Raw genomic sequence first — 20,920 nt, 5'->3', positions numbered from 1 at the left:
ATGCACCCTCCGTGAATAGTAGAAACTACAAAAAATATGGTAAATGGCCCTCCACATAAAATTCCAGCATACATTTTCATTTGAAACTATGCCCAAGCGAAAAAAGACGTCGAGATCTACCACCAAGCATATTTTCAGGGCAATTCATCCAGTAATGACTGAGCAGTTGGTACAACAATTTGGTATTATCATTTAAGATTGTAATTGATACGGTTAGCTACATTGACCCATCCTGCAAGGCAAGGTGGGACTTGCGTTCCTTTTCCCAAACAGAAGTCTTTCGATCCATGGACTTCTTGTCATGTTTTCTTCAACCATAAAAGTAGAAAGTACATGTAGCTCATGATTCCATGCGGGAGTGATCATGTTTAGAATTCCTAATCTAACATGTTTACATAACAGAATCAAAATCAAACGATAATCCAACAGTAACTAATAAACGTTTAAAATGAGTATCTAATAATTAGAAATAATATCTGCCGGTAATACAGTGAAAACGTCGTTTTTACAGTCAACAGAGACTGTATTGTTTTGTTTGCTGTCTAGGTTAGAATATAGTCTTACTCTTGTGTCCTTCTACAAGGAAAGACAAACACATGATGGTAAAAAGTTGGTCTTTTTTAAGACACTCCATTTCTATACCGATAAAAATACTGTTTCCTTTGCCTATTAGTGGCGGATCCTTGGGGGATGGGGGCTTGTGCCCCCCCTTTTCGCAAACTTCTTATCGCAATTATCATTTAACATACGTTATCTTACCTTACCACAAAAGCATCGGTATTGTATATATAGGCCAGACCAGCAATCACATTGGTAATAAGGCCAACGCGGTACCTCCTGATAGCGGGTTATTCACCTGTTTAAACCCTTGTTATACCCAGCTGGTATTGACCATAAAACACAGGCAGAGCTCTCATACTTAAAGAGTTTATTACTAATATCAAAGATTTAAAAGACAAAACGGTCAGTTTAAATTCAGACACATTATTTGAATTTTGGATTGTCTCAGAAATTTCGAATATTTTCGCCTGTACATCTCCCTCTTGCGCTCTCCCTCCATTTTGTTCCTAACAAAGCCGGGCGCGCTTCGGCAGGTAAGGAGATTATTGAGATGGGCTCTTTCCTAGAATCCTGGATCCGCCCTGCAAATGTCACCTGGTTATGCGTATATCTATCCATAACATCAAAACCGAAGCTTCAAGGACCATGGGCCTCTCATATTGTAAGAAATATTTTTTTTAAATATGGAATAATTTCCCTACCTACCTGTACTCTACCAAATTTTGGACATGGACCGTAAAGAAATGTATATTTTTGGCCTTACTTGACTACAAAATAATTCTTTGAAAAAGATGAAATACAATATAAAATAGAACTTTTAATAAAACTCAAGAATTGAAAAGGGTTCTCACAGGCAATGCCTTTGCCAAACAAGCTCCAGTTTTTAAGGTAAACCACTTTGCCGATGGGCGATATATCTTTATTCAAAACAACTTGTAAAACCTGAAACTTCTCGAGAAGTTAACCGTGGCAACAACGGATACCCTCTTCCTTGAGTCGAATTATGAACCAAAATGGCTGTGACATTGTTACGTTGATCGATCAATTTTAGTCGATGGTGTTTCAGGCCCGCAATTAACTAATACATTTTTAATGCAACTTTAGCATTTCAAATGTCATTTTCCAATAGTCTCAGATGGTTACCGTAAAAACCGGCGTTTAAGTCGAGTTTTTAATCCTTGATTTTACCATCAAATTATTGACCTCGACGAATACGCCGAGTACGGTTTTCGATTTAGTATTTTCAGGTTACAAGAAAATATTGATTTATGAAGTTTTAATTACAAGTTCTACGACGAAACAAAAAAGAAGTGCCCATCTCATAGTCAGCAACCTGACTGGTTAAGTTTCGCGATCGGATATTTTCACAAAGCACAGTCAGGAATGGGAAGGTCATTTTTCAACAGCGGCCATTTTGAAAACTTGTGGATGGTGCTGGCACCTGAGGCCAGGACAACAACACAAACTAACGAAACGAATCGACAAGGTTGAAAAAAATTAAAGAATCAACATTAATCCACAAACAAAATATGCTGCGAAAAGTTTTCCAGATGCCAGTAGTATCTCTTTTGATGGGTAGATCTTTGAAATCTAATGTAGCTAAGGGAAAACACACAGAAACTTGAGGATATAGATTACAACAGCATTTTTTATTTGGGTATTAAGATTGGCCTTTTTACTCAGTCACCTGAATGATTCAGTTCCATTTCAAATGAAAAGTTGAAATTATTTCAGTCTCTGTCATCATCAGAAAAAGACAGACGCCTCATTATGTATGCTGCCTCTCAACATTTATCTGGTAAACAGTGTAAATCAACATTTGGTTCTAACTGTTCAAAGCTTAAAGCAGATATCGAAAAAGCACTTTCATGGTTGCAAATCATTCACAAGGCATTTGATGACCTTACTTATTGTAAAGATCAAGCATTATTAGCACAGATGGGTCTTTATGATCACTGCGCTGGCACAGAACCTGATAGTGGTGCTGAAGAAGTAGATGCTGATGTGATATTAGATTTTTTATCCATTGAGGCAAGTGATGAGGAACAAGAAATTGATTTAGACAACAAAGATGACACAGATGATGTTGCTGGGGAACTCTGCAGTATCTCTATTATCACAGACCCTAAGTTTGTATTTCTTGTAAAAAAGAAAAGGCAAAAACTTCAACGAGAAAAGAGGCTTCTCCGTGCTAAGGAAGTAGCAAGTGAACGGCTCATGAAAAGAAAAGTGTCAAAATCAACTATAAGCAGCGCTTGATATATTAGGCTATATAAAGCATATGACTCGCACAACTGTATCACTGTATGGTAGTGTATACCTGAGTGTGTATGTACCAGTCCATTGATTAACACGCAGCAGCAATCAAGCTGATGTGCGGCACGCGTGAATGTGCACATCGTTATCAAAACAAACTATTCAATATAATGATACAAGTAATTAATTATTCTTCTAAGAGAAGAGACTCGACTTATAAGCCAGATATATGTTGAAATCATGAAATGTAGGCCTAAAAATCGACCTCGACTTATAGGGCCGTGTAGACTTATATGTCGGTTTTTACGGTACTTTGTTGATAAAGAGGAGGGGGTCACATTGGTGTCTGCCTGGCAATCTAAAGTATTTTCCGGGGAGTATCATGGTGATTGGTATTGATATTGAAGGACCATTTGAGCAAATGGGTTTTCAAAATGAAGAAAACAATATTGTCAATAATGATTCAGAACGTTGCTTTAAGCCCACATTGATATAATCTGAATAATAGCTGAAATCAACTGGTAAAGCGACTTCAACGCATGATTGACGTCGAAAATTGGTTGTGTGCCCACTGGGGTGTTGCATAAGACCTGATGAATTTGACATTGATTTTTTCAGATGACGAGCATTAACAAAAAGGATGTAGAATACGATACTTATCTACTTTTGCTGCAAGAAAAAAACCGGTAGGTGAGACAGAATGATGTACGCTCCAAAGAGACACTAACAAAATAATACAAATAATCAGGCTCCAAAAAGGATCGGATTGCTAATGCGAACGTTGATAAAATGACTTCAATTAATGATGATAAAACAAGTATTCCAGTCGTGTAAATATCAGACTCATCTCTAAAAATTCGATGCTATCAGTGAATTAGCTGTGTGGCGAACACGGAAGTAAATTTCCGCATTTTGAAACCACATTTTCGTCATATATCTTGATGCAACGTTACCTTATGCACGGGATATTAAAACTAGATGAATCATTGAACACATCGCACACAATAAATCGTTTTATCATACGCCTTGAATATCAATATTTATATTCAATCGTGCCGCCATTTTGTTTATGAAATAACGCGCACCAGCTGATCCACCTCGTTCAATGTTATGATGTCATGATGGAAGTCAAAACCGGGTCAACGCAAATTTTATAGGACCAACATTTTGAGGGGTTTCGTCTTTGAAAGACCATAACTACCAAACCAAGCGTCGGATCTTGGCAATATAAAGTTCTTCCGACGCAAACAGCATTGAATTTTCGCATGTGTTGTTTTGGACAGTTAAAGATGCTGCATACAAAAACGAGCTCAAAAAAATCGAATTTTTGAAACTTTTTGGTAAATTTCTCAAAAAATACGGAACCCACGGCTCAACGCTTTATCTGCGCGCGTCAATTAGTCAGCCACAGTCGATTTTCATGCCATCTGACCTCTTTCCACCTGCAATTAAGAAATCTAATGTAAGAATTACTCAGTTATGTAATATAATAGAGGAGTGAAAGAAAGTATAATAAATATTTAAATCGTGTGTTTGTCGTGAAATATCTATTACTACTGTCTTGCAGAGCACCGACCGTTAAGCCCTGTGGAATTGGTATTTTAAGGGCTATTCGGTTTACTCCAAAACAAGTCTCTGATAAACTTTTAAAAGCTTCATATCAAGGGTATATCGTAGGACTCTTCATGCTCGTGAATTATCATCCCATAATAACAATGAATCCAATTCTGCATGTACACTAGCACGATTGATAACTGATCCAAATATTTTAAACATGACATTAGAAAAAAAAAATTACACAAAACGTCAAGTACTTACAGCATCTGTGACGCTTAATTTGAAACGTACACTTGCATACTGTGGTTTAAATATATTCCCACCAGCTGCAAGAATCGGCAAAGGAATTTAAGACCGTAGTGACCAGTTCATTCCACGATTAATAGCTGGAAGGAAAGTAATCGAAATAAATATAGCTGCAAAGCAGCGATAACGGGTTTTCTGCACAGTCTTAGAATCCTGTTCAACGGTGGATTTGGACAAAGCATTTGATAAGGCACAACATCAGCCATTACTAAACAGGCTATTAGGAAACAGTATCAATGATAGGTCGTCCAAATGGCTCAGCAGTTATCTCTGAACGAAACCTTGTAGTCGAAATCAACGGAACGCCTCATCTTGGAATAAGTCGGTCTAACTAGTGGAGTCATGCTAGGTAGTATCCTAAGTCGTCTTCTATTTAATGTCCTGACAAATGACATACACAGTAATCCAAAATATACCAGACCGAGTAAATTTCCAAAACAAACTTAACACGCTGTTTGACCCAAAAACTTAATGTTCCGACAAGAAAATCTTGTTCGAATGAAAACAATTCTGTTTGATCGAACAATACGCTTTTTGTTTGAACCAAAACTTTTCTTCATTCTGACAAAAAATGTGTTCGAATAAAAAGCTATGATATTGTTGAAATGAAAAACTTTTTGTCCCGGCAAAAAATTTGGTTGAGCGAAAACAATTTTTTCGAATGAATGTTTGAATGAAAACAATTCTTTTCGATTGAACGGACTACTCAATACTTTTGATTCGGAGAAAAAACATTTTACAATATACTTGTTCGAACGAAAAACTTAATGATCTGACAAGAAAATTCTGTTCAAATTAAAACGATCCTGTTCGATTGAACGATTGTTCGAACGAAAAACCTTTCGTTTGGACAGAAAAAAGTTTGTTCAACTTTGTTCTAACCATTTTTTCAAATTGGTTCAATCGAACAGAATGTTATTAGTTCGAACGAAATAAATTTTTTCTAGACGAAAGAATTTTCAAGCGAAAGGTCTTTTGAACGAAAAAGAAGATATTTCTGGTCCTCCGCAGTTACTTAAAGCCGGACGTAGGTCGGCCTTGCGACGCGATGCGATCATTGCATTGCCTCGCAAGTTTCGGTGCAAGTCGGTTGCGATACGATTGTCAGCAACTGTTTGCGACTATAGTTTCTGCCAGTCGCAAGAGCGCGTAGGTCGGTTGTGACAGTCGTGTCGCATCGCAGAAAGTAGAACAGTGTAGGTCAATGAGTCGTTGCGACACAATCGTCTCTGGCGGTCGCAGTGAATGGCGTTGCAATGAGTAACAAGCTGTCGCAAAGCCGACCTACGTCCGGCTTAAGTCATTAGCAATTAATGAAATACCAGTTTCATTTATGATGAAAAAACTCAAATGGTCTGGCTTATAAAGCTGTCTGCTCAGACGAAATTTAAAAAAAGAATCTTCATTTTTGCCAATAAAATTGATAATTGTGATTGATCGTTGCAAGTCAGAACCAGTTAATCACTAATCACACATGCATTTTAATAAATCTGATTCCTCATTTACAGTGAACTTAACTTGAACCTAGTAGAGGCTACCAGCCTGCGTAGGCCTAACATCCGGACAGATTGGTCGTAGGCTTATTAAATAACAACCCGCCTAAATATCGTAAATTTAGTTTTGAAGTTCAATCCAATGAGTCCGTTAATAAACGCAACAATTATACAGTGTTTGTTTGAGACAGTAAAGGTCAGTACCAGTAGGCCTAAAGCCTTAAGGTCGCGTAAAACTCAATAAAATCTTCAAGCGACACAGCGAACGATCTCCTTTCCCCCACAGCGAACGCTTACTCCGAATGTCAAGTGTGAATCCAGCATACGGATAGGAGTGTGTTATATACTTGTATTTAGTAGAAACCTTGTGCATTTGACAACGATCGGTATGTTCTGTAGGAAATATAGAGTATTGATGGTATTGATATAGAGGTTGAGCCCGCGGCCGAATAAAGTAACATATTCTTTTATTTTGACACCTCGTCGACATAACAGCTTTTCCCCGCTATATCTCTTCGGCGTGTTTAGTTTAGGCCTACGACTCCCCAGTACACTAAAGATTTATCTTAGTAAATACACGGTTAATTTGGTAATGAAAAATAGGTATTGTTAAACTCCTTGAAACCCGCAGCCAAATCACTGGTAGTAATAAATTAATTTGTACTCGATTTGATTCTCATGATGAGTAGAAACTCGCAGCTGATCCACGGAACGACGATGTAGTGACACACGTCGATTCGTCGATGTTTACGGCTCGACAGTGCTTTTAAAATCTAAAGTAGTAAATTTCCAGTGTATCGGTAATATGATTTGATGAGGAAAATGGGCTATTGTTAAAATTACTGTTTGAAGACCGCGGCTGAATGTGAAGTCTGCGGCAATAAATTAGTTCATTTATACTTGAATTGATAATCGAAGTGAATATCGGCCTGCGGTTTGATTTCGGGATGACGACTCGAAAAACATGTCGCCCATTGAATGGGGCTAAATTTTCAATGTTTACAGCCCGACAGTGCTTTTGTAACGATTATTCGTGAAAAAACACGCGAAGTATTTGTAGATCTCAGTGAGCTGAACGATATCATACGGATTGTATCGACAACAGCGGCAAGGTAACAAAGCCTTAGTTCTTTTAGTGAAAATAGTGTGACATAAAATAATAATTAGAAGAAACACGCGAATCTCAATAGGGTTTTCTGTGATGTAACAGAAAACCCTGAATAGTCGTATACATAAGTGTAAACCAGTCCCTTACTAACTACTAAGGCTTTCGAATGGCTCTACACACTACATTAAGGGCCTAAATCTATTCTAGGCGTATCCCCCATAAAGCTAGGCATTAGGCAAGTAGGTAGCCAACAATGATCATTGCTTTGCCGAGTACTCATTTGCTATCATATGTACTCATATCATAGCACCACCCAGTTGAAAGGTAACTTTAACTGCAGTTAGACCAAGAAATCATGTCTAACATTCCCTGGTAGTGGATTCAGTTTGACGCTCGAGGTCGTCCGCTAAAGTACTTTTATCAATGGATGACAATGCTTTGCGTTATTCTTGTCGCTGTTTAGACCCGGTAATTACACAGGATTAATTCATAAGAAATTACTATACGCAAATTCGAAATGGTCAGGCACTGAGTTATATAACTGACAGAAATGAAAATTACGTTTATAAGCTGTTAGTGTTCAAATCTGAGAGGAGTTACATTTTATGAAAAAAATTTTGGCTGGAAAGTGGGAAATGTATAATAATAATGATAATCAACAGGATTATAAGAGGGTTTCTGCGGCACTGACTGGCCTCAAATTTGAAGAACTTGGGAGCTTCTGTCCTGATTGGTCGGATGATTAAAATGAAAAAACCTCCGATGAAACCCAGGCTCTCACCAAGTTTGTACCGTATCTTATCGGGCCACTCATAGTTTTAGTAGTTTTACATCATTCAAGGGATGTATTACAATTATGAACATTTGTTCAGACAAGAGGCCCATAATCAATTTTTCGAAGATTTCATTCTTGTTAAAAGTCAGTTATCATTAAAAGTTCACACTTATCAAAATTGAGTCATTTTTAGCCCACTTGGAACTTTAGTCCCAGCGGGCTATTGCGTTCACTTTTCGTCCGTCCGTCCATCCGTCCGTCCGTCCATCCGTAGACGGAATCCAGTTATTTTGGGAAGTTTTGAAGAAGCTTCAATGTAATGTCTTGATATTTGGGTTACACATGTATCAACCCTAGACACATATTCAGCCCAAAAACTGGCCCTGTCTGAATCAAAATGGCCGACTGGCAGCCATTGTTGTTCGCCAAAATCAGCACTTTTTACCCATTTTTGAACTTATGAGGGAAAATTTGAAGACGCTTTGATCAATTACCTTGATGTTTCGTCTATATTTGATTCCCCCAAGGGCCCCTCAGAAAAATTGGGTTGATCAGACTCAAGATGGCCTTCCTATGTCCTTTTTAGTGCCCAAAAATGTCAATTTGGCCCGAATTCTGAGTTCTGTAGCTTCCTAGTGGTTTGCCATTTCTCATTGCAATTTATGATGGTTATTCTTTGAAAAGGGATATTTGACACCTGAGACAGGTATTTTTGATCAGCCAATTATGACACGATTGGCGGCCATTTTGGTGTCATCAGTACTGATTCGTAGGTTGGAGAAAGTTTTTCCACATTGTATTGATACCTAAGCATATTGTGTTACCACAATCAATTGGAAAGTTATAGCTCATAACGTGTTCTATGATTGTGGTGAGTTTCAAGTTCATTGGTTTTTGTATATGGCCACCAGGGGGCATTGAATAATACAATAACTTAGTATTTCTATATAATATTTGTACCTATGCATATTTTGTTACCACAATCAATTGCAAAGTTGTAGCTCATGACATCATCTATGATTGTGGTGAGTTTTAAGGACATTGGTTATTCTATATGGTCCCCAGGGGGTGTTGAATAGTAGAATAACTTAGTATTTCCCTATTAGATTGGTACCAAGGCATATTTTGTTACCATGATCAATTGCAAAGTTGTAGTTCATGACATGCTCTATATTGTGGTGAGTTTCAAGGTCAATGGGTTTTGCATATTGTCACCAGGAGGCGTTGAATGGTAGAATAACTTAGTATTTTCTTATTAAATTAGTAATGAGGCATATTTTGTTATCACAATCAATTACAAAATCGTAGCTGCTGACATGTTCTATGATTTTGGTGAGTTTCAAGGTCATTGGTTTTTGTATATGGTCACCAGGGGGCATTGAATATTGAAATTGTAAGATTGTTTAGCATTTGAAACCACTTCCCAAGGGGGCATGGTGTCCCTGGACCCCTAGTTATATATTTTTTTCATGTTTAAATTTCAATGAAATGAATTCTTGCATACCGGTAGCCTACGTGACAGATTTTTACTTCACACCAGTTTGGCGAGCCACAGGACCATTGGTCATTTATTGAACTTTTTGATAGAAATTTTGAAGACGCTTTGATTAATTACCGTGATCTTTCATACATATTTGATGTCCCGCAGGGCCCATCGGCACAAGAAAAAGTGGGTCGATCAGGCTCAAGATTGTCATCATATGACCTTTTAGTTTCCAAAAACGTCAATTTTGGCCTGAAATCTGAGTCCTATAGCTTCCTACTGGTTTGCCATTATTCATTGCAATTTGTGATGGGTATTCTTTGGAAAGGGATCTTTTATACCTGAGACAGGTATTTTGGTCAACCTATTATGATGCAATTGGCGGCCATCTTAGTGTCTTCAGTACTCATTCATAGATGGGAAAAATTTTTTCCACATTTGTGTCACCCACCTCATTGTGACAATAACACCGCATATGTACAGCCACTAAGATTTCAGAATATCTGCTCGGATGAAAGTGAATATTGCTCAGAATGCACGAAACTGTAAGGCTACCTTCTGGATAGAGGTTACACAAATCAAAAAATTAAAATAAAGAAAGCCAACCAACGGAACTGGGGAGACCTATTTAGACCGGTTAAAAAGGACCAGTCGTCGGACTCAGTTCTTCTCATCACTGCATACGACCCGACAACGGATAACATCCGATAGTTGCTTATGAAACTCTGGAAACTAATCCAGTTGGACAGGACTCTTAAAATGATATTCAAAGAACCACCAAGAATATATTCAAACGTGGAAAGAATCTAAGAGACATTCTAGGCTGCGCAAGATATGTATAAAATACACAAACTCTCCAACCAAGACCAAACCCGCAACCAAAACATAACTGAGAGTGCACCACAGGCTTGACTGTCGTTCCCGAACATTGTATTATTCACTAAAATGTCCCTAATGAATGTCTATCACATACTTCCCCCAGCCATAAAATATCGTCCTCCATATCTCAAAGTATATCTTTACAACCAGTTAACGAACTGGGACAGCATAATAAGAACTATAAAATGTCAAGGCCAACAACAATTGATATCAGCAGTCAACCACATATATAATGAATAATATAACAACAGGGTCCCTCCCCCTTTTTTGTTCTTTTCTTTTTGGTTTACCTTTGTCAGCAATATGAAGTTGGCATTGAGCCAATTCATGTAAAATCGCGGTACGTTTTTTTATGTGAGCATATGTTTCATTGGTTCTCGGCTTAAACGACGTATAATCGATGCGATTGAAGACATGGCGAACTTCCGTCGATGACATGGTCAACATTGTTAAAATTCTACGAAAAACTGTTTTTGGCGGGAAAATTCTTAGCTCTCGTGTATAAAATTGCAATGACCTCGATTGGGGGCCTTGTCTTTACGAGCGAATGTGATTGGCTGTTTTTGGGATATACGGGGAATTCCAGCGCTACTAAATTAATTATGGGAAAGCCATAGAGTGGCGAACGTTTCATTGGACTAGGTACAAATTTTATATGCTCATTGCTGGTGAGAATATAATTATTTCACATATCGCCATAGGTATTGTTTCATTTTAATACCCGTTGATTGTTTTGATTGACATCGAAAAAATTCACGTGCGCGCGGAGTGCTATAGACTGTTGCACACACAAACACATAAACACACGCTCGTACAGTACATTACTATAGTGATACTGTAAATGCTGCTTGCTGGCGCGTTTGACATTTCATCAGCAGAAGATGAGCGCTGTGTTTTCTGTTTGATATAATTTATAATAAATTGTAATTTCTTGTGACCTGAAAATACTAAGCAGCAAACTATAGCTATAGGTCGAAGTCTGAATATTGTAGTAGTAAATTCCAGGATTTAAAACGATCTAATACGCCGATTATCATTTCTTACTGCGCCAGTTTAGATTCCGCAGCCATACATTGGAAGAGGTTTCCAAGACTAAATATTCAGCCACACTCCGATATGTGACATCATATGAATTTCATTTGAAGATTTTTTCATATTGTGAAAAATATTTCTTTGAAAATATAAAATAGTTTCCCTGCCGCGCCTACCTGTACCACCTGTACCCTACGAAATTTGTTTGGACGTGGACCGTGAACAAATGTATATTTTTGGTCTTATTTGCCTACAAAATAATTCTTTCAGAAAGATAAAATACAATATAGAACTTTGAAGTCACGAATTAAAAAGATTTTTCAAGCAATGCCCTTACCCAAAACAACCTCTCTTAAGGTAAACCACACTTTGCCCATGGGCAATTTATTTTATTTTCATATCACACTGTACATAGTTAATGAGACTGCATTTTACACTCTAGTCTATACCGGTTCGGATCATGTTAGTAAGCGCATCTAACAATCTAGGATTATCTAGAATCTCTGGATTCCTCGCATATTCCAGAAACAATTCAATCTTCCTACGATCCATCTGCATATTATACATCAAAAATTCCCCTGAACACTGCCAAGCTGGGGGTCGCCTCGTCCAAGGTCTCGGCACAGGACGTTCTTCCGAACTAGGACTCGATTCGCCAACATCCGGTGATGTTGCAACAGAGGTCAATAAGAACTGGTCGCTTCACAGAACCGCTCGTTTGATCAGCTCCCGGTAGTCCCAGAATAGGCGTATTACTGTTCCCACAACTCCCTCCGAAACCGGCTCTGGAGAACCTCTCATTTCAGAATCACGAGAAAACACCGTGTCCGCACCCTCATTCTTAGACTCAACATGCAGTTCCTCCGCAGTTCCCACATCGCGTGTGAGGCGAGTACCCAGTCTGCCTCGTCGGTCCCATCATCGGGCACCTCAGTTACTACTTCCTTCGGATTATCAAAAACCAAATCTCCCGGAGTAACTGGTTCCCGGTTTACTTCATGTTCCTGAAACGATTCCCCACTGTCACGCAAAGGAGTAGTCTAAGGTAATAACTTATTTCTATGCAGTATTTTCCAACCTCCTCCTTCCATTTGTTATACCTCTTAAACAGGCACATCTCCAGCTACCTTGTTTTCCACAATATAAGGTACCGATTCCCAATGGTCAGCTAATTTGTGCTGTTCCTTGAAACCTTCACGTTTGACTTACACCATATCCCCAGGTGTTAACTCTGCACATCTACATCTCCCGTCATACAACATTTTCCATCTATCCCCTTGCCTAGCTAGGTGATCCGCCGCAAAATTCCATGCCACTTCCATTTTTGATGTTCCATCTGTTTCACGAACTCTGTGGTTGATGTTGCGCTTTCCTCATTTCCCCAACCAAACTTCTGATCAACTGACAGTCTAGGTCTTCTTCCGAACATTAGATAGAATGGCTCAAATCCCGTTGACTCATGGGGTGTGCTTTTCCTCGGGAGGCAAACTACACAGTACATGAATCAACGTGCTATTACACCTTTCCACAGCACCATTGCCTGCAAGGTGATATGGTGTGTGGACACAGCATTTGTTCCCATACAGTGCGTCATCTAGCCAAAAATAGAAGGGCGGTCCGCTCCGCCCCCGAAAATAGCCGCCCTTGTGCCCTTCAGATGTGTCCCATGCTCGCCCTTGTGCCCTCATCACTTGCCGTAGGTCCGCCATCCTGCCCTTGTCAGTCACGAGTAATGAGTCAGGGCTTTCAAAATAAGCCGACGCATCCGACTGTTAGTAAGTTTCCTGTGACGGCTATGAAATATCTCGTATGATATCAACGATAGTAGCTCATGTGATCAGTGGTTATATTCAAATGTTCTGCAGTCAGTGTGAAAACGTGCCTCAGACGCGTGGCCTAGTTTAAGTTTCCAGCAAATTGGCTGACTTCCAAACTACTGCCAATCATTCTAGCGACTGCCGTTGTAAAGCTGGTAGTGTATATTCAATGGATTGTTTCGTTTTGAACACATCGTGATGCTCTGGATCTTTTTATCTAGACTATTTGACAAATTTTTTATATACAAGGTGAAAAACTTTGTTCGGTGAACTCTTAGAGAGACTCGCACAGACAATTAGTTTGAGTAGCCTAATAGCAATAATGTGTTCTTAAGCTGAATGCTTACCAATTATCAACAGTTACTTGCCAATCACTACCACTATCAATTTAAATCAATTAATTTGATATTTCTAAGATTAAAAATATGCAATTTCATGTAGGCCTATACACTATTGCTGGCTCTTTTTCGCTGTATTTGTTACTTGAGATTGCTTTTTTCTGCAATTTTTTTGTCTGCAACTGGTTTTCCAAATCATTTTGAAAGCCCTATCTAGATTAACTTTTGTTCATTGACAGGCATAGGTGTAAGGATGTACTGTGGTCAAGTGTGTCACTCATGGCATAATCAGATTTAAACATAGTTTCTAGTCCTCAATCGTAGTAGGGGGTACCTCGATTCTATGCAATAGGGAACATTGCAGTTTGCCCCTAAAACAGACCTGAGCGCGTTATTATGTGCCCTTGCTCCGATGGAATCACGCAAAAAATGCCCTTATTTGAAATTGGCACCCTGCCCTTTTTTAATGCTAGATGAAGCACTGCCATATAAGTAGTCATGAAATATTTCCGTTGCTGCCCATTTCAAGGCCAGCAACTCGAGTTTATGGGCGGGATACTTCTTCTCTGATGTAGTCAAACCTCTACTTGCATATGCATTCACTTTGTTCGTTCCATTGTCATCGGTTTGATATAAAATGGCCCCTAACCCATCATGAGCCGCGTCCGCATGAAGCTCAAATGGCCTATTGAAGTCAGCAAATCCTAAAATGGAGCTGGATGTAAGCATTACCTTCAATTTCATGAATGCGACCTCTTCTTCCTGTCCCCACCGTATCTCAGTCTTCCGTTCCGCAGTTTTTCACTTCCCTTTCAGATTTGTGATACCGGTCAATAATATCATCAATGGAGCAGCTATCCTAGCATAGTCTTTAATAAATCGCCTGTAGTATCCCGAGAAACCTAGAAATTGCCGTACTTCGGTCATGATCCTAAGGCCAATCCTTCACAGTGCTTAACTTCGCTGGGTCAGGTTCAACTCTTCTCTGGAAGATCCTGTGACCAAGATAAACCACCGCCGACTGCAAAACCTCACATATTGAAGGTTTCAGCTACAACCCCGTAGACTCCAAAATTGAAGACCACCATCCTTTTTCCGAACGAGTCCCACTGGCTGACTAAGAACTAAAGGATGGGCGGATGACTCCTGTTGACGCCATCATGTTAAGGTGATCCCTCACTTCGTTCATCATGGATGGAGGAACTCGTCGATACCTCTCCTTAAGCTGCACATTATCAGTGAAATTAATTTCATGTCGAATAACAGAAGTGCGTCCATTTTCCTTATTGTCAACTGAGAAAATTTTTCTATATTTCCACAGAATGTCTTTCAACCTTTACAACTGTCTCAGAGTCGTTTTGCGATTTTCCCAGTTGAGAAGATGCATTAACTTATCATCTTCCCCCGATCCTACTTCACCAGCCCAAAACTGGCCCTGTCAGAATCAAGATGGCCGACTGACAGTCATTGTTGTTTCCCCAAATCAGAACTTTCTACAGATTTTTGAACGTTTTGAGGGAAATTTTGAAGACGCTTCGATAAATTACCTTGATCTTTCGTATATACTTGAATCCCCCATGGGCCCATCAGCATTAGAAAAATTGGGTCAATCGGACTCAAGATGGCTGTCCTCTGACCTTTTTAGTGCCCAAAAATGTCAATTTTGGCCCGAATTCTGAGACCTGTAGCTTCCTACCTGTTTGCCATATCTCATCGCAATTTGTGATGGGTATTCTTTGGAAAGGGATGTTTTATATTTGAGACAGGTATTTTTGATCAGCCAATTATGGCGCTATTGGCGGCCATCTTGGTGTCATCAGTGCTCATTCGTAGGTGGGAAAAGTTTTTCCACATTATATTGGTACGTAAGCATAATTTGTTGCCACTATCAATTAGAAAGTTGTAACCCATAACGTGTTCCATGATTTTGGTGAGTTTCCGGGTCATTGGTTTTTGTATATGCCCACCAGGGGGCGTTGAAAATACAATAACTTAGTATTTCTATATTATATTCGTACATATGCATATTTTGTTGACACAATCAATTGCAAAGTTGTAGCTCATGACATCCCCTATGATTGTGGTGAGTTTTAAGGACATTAGATATTCTATATGGTCACAAGGGGGCGCTGAAAAGTATAATAACTTAGTATTTCCTCATTATCTTGGTACCTAGGCATATCTTGTTACCATGATCAATTGCAAAGTTGTAGTTCATGACATGTTCTATGATTGTGGTGAGTTTCAAGGTCATTGGGTTTTGCATATGGTCACCAGGGGGCATTGAATAGTAGAATAACTTAGTATTTCCATATTAAATTGGTAACGAGGCATATTTTGTAGTCACAATCAATTGAAAAATCGTAGGTGCTGACATATTCTACGATTGTGGTGAGTTTCAAGGTCATTTGTTTTTGTTTATGGTCACCAGGGGGTTAATATTGAAATTGTTAGATTGATGAGCATTTGAAACCACTTCCCAAGTGGGCATGGTGTCCCTGGACCCCTAGTTTCGAGTGTTCTTAATTTCGACAAATTTGTTCTCATCTAAAATGATCTCATCCAGTTTCTCTAAGTATTCGGAGGAATCTAAAATCACAATACCATTTCCCTTATCAAACGAACACATTTTTATATCCGGATTGTTTCTGAGTTATTCGATGGTGTCGTGAAAACGTTTATTCCAACTTCAGCCACAAACGAGCGCGAACAGTTGCTTTATTGAAAACCACATGCAACAACTTTGTTTATTACCAGTGCAATACCTCACCAAAGTATAATCTACCAATGCTTCAAGGCTCATGGGCCTCTTGTCCGTATTTCAGTATTGTGAAGAAATTGTCCAAGGACATCAAACAGATGGAGCTGGAAAAAAAAGAACAAGGATTTACACTTTATGTGAATGGAGCCAACACTACTTTGAAGTCAAGACCTAAGAAAGTGCTTAATACTGTGAAAGGTAGGGATTCAAAGCAATATAAATCTTACATAAGATTTCATGAACATAGTTTTGGCATACACCTTACACCCCTTGGATGACAGGCCCCAAGGGGCATTGTTGTCCTTTTTGTTGGATGGGTGAATTTTGTTCAGGAGAAAACTGTACATCATGCAGGGTTTGAATTAGAGACATCATATTTACATCAAAGGTGTATGCTATGAAGGACAAGGTACCGGACCAATCGATGCGCTTGGAATCCCACTATTTGCACGTAATTTTATCTGACATCATTTTATGATACCATTCACTGACTGCCAGTCGGGCATAAAATAAAAAAGTCTACCGTATTTTCCGGTGTACAAGTCGACCCGGTGTATAAGTCGAGGTCAAATTTTCAGTTTAAAAAGTTGTGCTAGGGCAATAGTCGGTGTATAAGTCAAGTTGCTTTTTCATGTGTTTACATATGTCACATTGAAAACAGTGCCGATGTCATTCTCATAGCAGTTGAGAGTCTTTACCACTAACTGCATTATTAAATCATTGGGATCTGTTGTTTCTAATATTAAATTACCGGATTAGTGCTCTTTGTTTGTATCCACGTGTTGAATGTATAGTGTATACGTTAAATGCCGCGGGCCTGTAGTCTATTATTAGACTGACTGTGTATTGATTATTGGCACGCTGCCACAGCATCGCGGCTTATATAAACACTGTACAATGAATATACGCGGTTTTCTTTCTCTTTTGATTTTTAACATTAGTTAATTTTGAAATATTTCCAAATTATAAGAAACTATTTTTATCAACATCCTAAATTCTAATTGGTGTATGAGTGTAGCCTAACATAAATTAATATTCCATTTCATCATGGCGACCTTGAACTCTAAACATCGTCAGTTTAAAACGATATCGAAAGTGTAGCCGGTGTATAAGTCGACATACGTTTTTTGGACATGATTTTTGGTCTCAAAAACTCGACTTATACACAGGAAAATATGGTATGTTTCTGGTCCCCTGACTGACCCGATCACAAAGGGGCCGACAAAACTTTTTATGTTCATGTCGAGGTTATCATTATATGTGACTTCGTCGATTAAAAAACATCGTAGAAATTTCCACTCGTTGACGCGCTAAGCGTTTTGTTTTTACACACCGCTAGTGTGAACTGACGTATACACGTAGCTGCGCTTCCCACAAGCATGCAGTGCAGTACAGTACAATATATTGATGAGCTGGCTGTCACCGAAGCAACAACCTATACACTGCTCGTCTCACGCGCCTTACTATACAACAGCACACACTGCTGTAAAAATATCAATATCGATGCTTGCAGTGTGGAATATTTTTGCAATTACCCGATTTAAGATAATTTATTTAGGTATCAGTTCAAGATTCTGCTTTATTTATTTGGTCGTAATGAAAAAAAAAACAAATTGAAATAGAAAATATTTGTAAAAACGACCTCCCTTTTTGCCGCATCTGTTATCGGCTGTAATTAGTGTGATGTACAATGGTGGCTCGATGTACAATAGTGGCTGTCGACAGACGTTTGACAGGAGTTTAGTCTCAATGATTTTAGGCTATGTTTTTATGGATTTAGAGGATATTATAAGAATGAAGAACATAATAATACAAACTGGCAACAAAGAGAAAGAGGAATCGAGCTTGTTCCCAAAATAACGATTAATTTAGTAAAGTTTGAATTTTATATCATTATTTCAATTTCTTTTACCAAATGATATCGTATCAATCATATCGTGATTGCAACCAACAACAATATGATGGTACTGACAGTGTACTGTACATGCTTTTGGACTCTCTGGACATACTTATTTGATGTTTTGCTGAACACCCAGAAAAAAAGTAATAAAGAGAAAATTTAAAAGAAAATGATATTCACTACCAGTGTTCTCGCTGGTTTGAAATTAAAGCATGGCGGCATGAGTGCCGAAGGTGCGAGCCCATAGCTGGAACGGGGGTCCAGGGAAAAACGGGGAAAAATTTTATATCTAAAGGTGCTTAGATACGTTTTCCCAGCATTTGGGGGCCATAATTAACTAGTTGAAATGCGGTTATTTTCATGTAGCAGCGATCGTCAGTAGTTTGTTCTAGGCACTTTTCTGCGGTATATTGGTAGGCTTACGCGCATTAAATAGTTCCATGTTCTCATGTCTTTTAATATAATTTAATTTTATCATTAACAGCCTAGAGGAAGCATTTATTAATTTCGATTTGCAAAATATTTGGTGACTTTGATAAGTTATGATGATGAAATTTTTCGTCTCGATAGGAGACTTAGAAAAACAGATGCACTGGTCCATGTATTCAGCGCGCGCTGAGTGCAGTGGTGTGACCTTTATTGGCATTGATTTCTTTTATTTTTAACGCACGGGGAAATACCTGGATATATATAGGCCCTACCACCGAAACTATACAATAATTGATGCACCTGTTATAAAATGAGCAAGTAAATAAACTCCCGATCATTTTTCTAAGCATGTCAGAATTTTTTTAAGCATGGCGTATCTTTTATTTGCGTGGTGGGAAAGTGCTGTAGCATGATGGGCCGCCGTGCGAAAACCCCTCAGCGAGAACACCTACCTACCCATAAAATTGTTACAATTGCAATGACCTCGATTTGGGGGGCGTCGTCTCTACAAGCGAATGTGATTGGCTGTTTTTGGGATATATGGGGAATTCCGGCGCTACTCAAATAATTATGGGAAAGCCATTAATGGCGAACGTTTCATTGGACTAGGTGCGAATTTTAAATGCTCATTGCTGGTGAGAATGTAATTATTTCACATGTCGCCACATATAGGTATTGTTTCATCTTAGTACCCGGTGATTGTGTTGATTGAGATTGAAGTGAAGCGAACGTTCACTACACAAGGCCTCCACGTGTGCGGGAGTGCTAAACATTAGACTGTTGCACACACAAACACACGCTCATACAGACTAGTACATGGTGATTCTGTAACGCGGCTTGGTGCGTGCACTTTGGTATGATAACAACAGGGTGAATAATCGTCGTAGCAGAAGATGAGTGCTGTGTTTTCTGTTTGATAGACTTCGTAATTAATTGTAACTTCTGGTGACCGGAAAATACTAAGCAGCAAACTATAGATATAGGTCAAGGTTTGAATATTGAAGTGGTAAATTCCAGGATTTAAAACGATCTAATACTACGCCCCGGTGTTTTAGCTTCCGCGGCCATAAATTGGAAGAGGTTTGGTTTCCAAGACTCAATATGTGCTCTCTGATATGTGACATCATATGAATTTTATTTGAATATTTTTTCATATTATAAAAAATATTTTTTTGAAAATATAAAAAAGTTTCCCTGCTGCACCTACCTATACCCTGTTTATCTTTGTTCTTATTTGTCTACAAAATAATTTTTTAAGAAAGATAAAGTTCAAATTTTTATATTATTTAAAATCTATATTACTGAGGATACTAACCTGCTTGACATGTGCCTTTTCCTACAATTATGGAAAACCATCCGTCACCCAATTTTTAACTTTACCAGCACCTATCCACCCTCTCAATAGACTGTCCCATTCAATTTCCTGCTCACACCCACGCACTTCACAAAAAATCGGAGGCGGGGTAGACAGGGAGGGACTCCGATGTCAGGCAGGTAAGTATCCTCATTAACATAAATTTTAAATATAAAAATTTGAATATTACTTTCGTATACTTCCCTGCCTGACATGTGCCTAGAATACCAAAGCACTAGGCGGAGGGCGACGATTTTTTGTACTGAGTTAAAAATTGTACAAAATTAAATTAAATTAAATTAAAAAACACCATGCGTATTTCATCCTCGCTATATCAGAGGAAACAGAACAACCAGGTGAGAACGAAAAAACATTAGGCTCCCGCTATACCCAGCATTCCACGGACATAACAAATACCTGGAAAAAACTTTAAATTGAAAAGAAAAAAGTTTTCCCCTGGCCGACGTCCTCGGAAAACGCAACATATTTACATACATATATTATACACTCCAGAGGAAAAAAGCCAGTCCGAACAGCCACACATAGGATCAAGGACTCATACAAGAAACTAGTCAACTTTATCAAAAAAACCCCTAATACCTCAAAAGGAATCAAATCCGGTCCACTCTAATAGACAATCCGGATCGAATAAAACAAGCAAAAAATGGCAACTAAAAGTTTCATCCAACTGTAACCTGACTCCTTTCCTCCGAAACTAAATAACCCAAATGTCCAATCCGCTAAGAGTCAACTGGACATAAGGCCACTAGGAATCGCTAATGTCCCCGGCGTCTGGAGTAAACGGATCCACGTACTCCATAGTCCGATTCTTCCGGAAGGGAATCCAGTCATTCCTTAGTGCTTGTGCTGC

At 38.7% G+C, this 20,920-nt stretch overlaps 1 protein-coding gene across 4 annotated transcripts in view; it reads left to right on the top strand.

Moving 5' to 3' along the window:
• LOC141903821 (katanin-interacting protein-like) overlaps positions 1–20,920 on the top strand; it is a 382,582-nt gene that overhangs the window by 22,691 nt on the left and 338,971 nt on the right. For 3 of the 4 annotated variants that reach the window (XM_074792155.1, XM_074792154.1, XM_074792152.1), the window contains exons 2-3: positions 3,436–3,503; positions 16,431–16,564. In XM_074792155.1, the coding sequence (XP_074648256.1) occupies positions 3,436–3,503; positions 16,431–16,564 (202 nt within the window). Of the gene's footprint in view, positions 1–2,767; positions 2,890–3,435; positions 3,504–16,430; positions 16,565–20,920 lie in introns of those variants that run through there. The other variant, XM_074792153.1, reaches the window with a different exon arrangement.

This window comes from Tubulanus polymorphus, chromosome 4, assembly GCF_964204645.1.
Source record: "Tubulanus polymorphus chromosome 4, tnTubPoly1.2, whole genome shotgun sequence".
NCBI lineage: Eukaryota > Metazoa > Nemertea > Palaeonemertea > Tubulaniformes > Tubulanidae > Tubulanus > Tubulanus polymorphus.
This window is presented reverse-complemented; position numbering and strand designations above follow the sequence as displayed.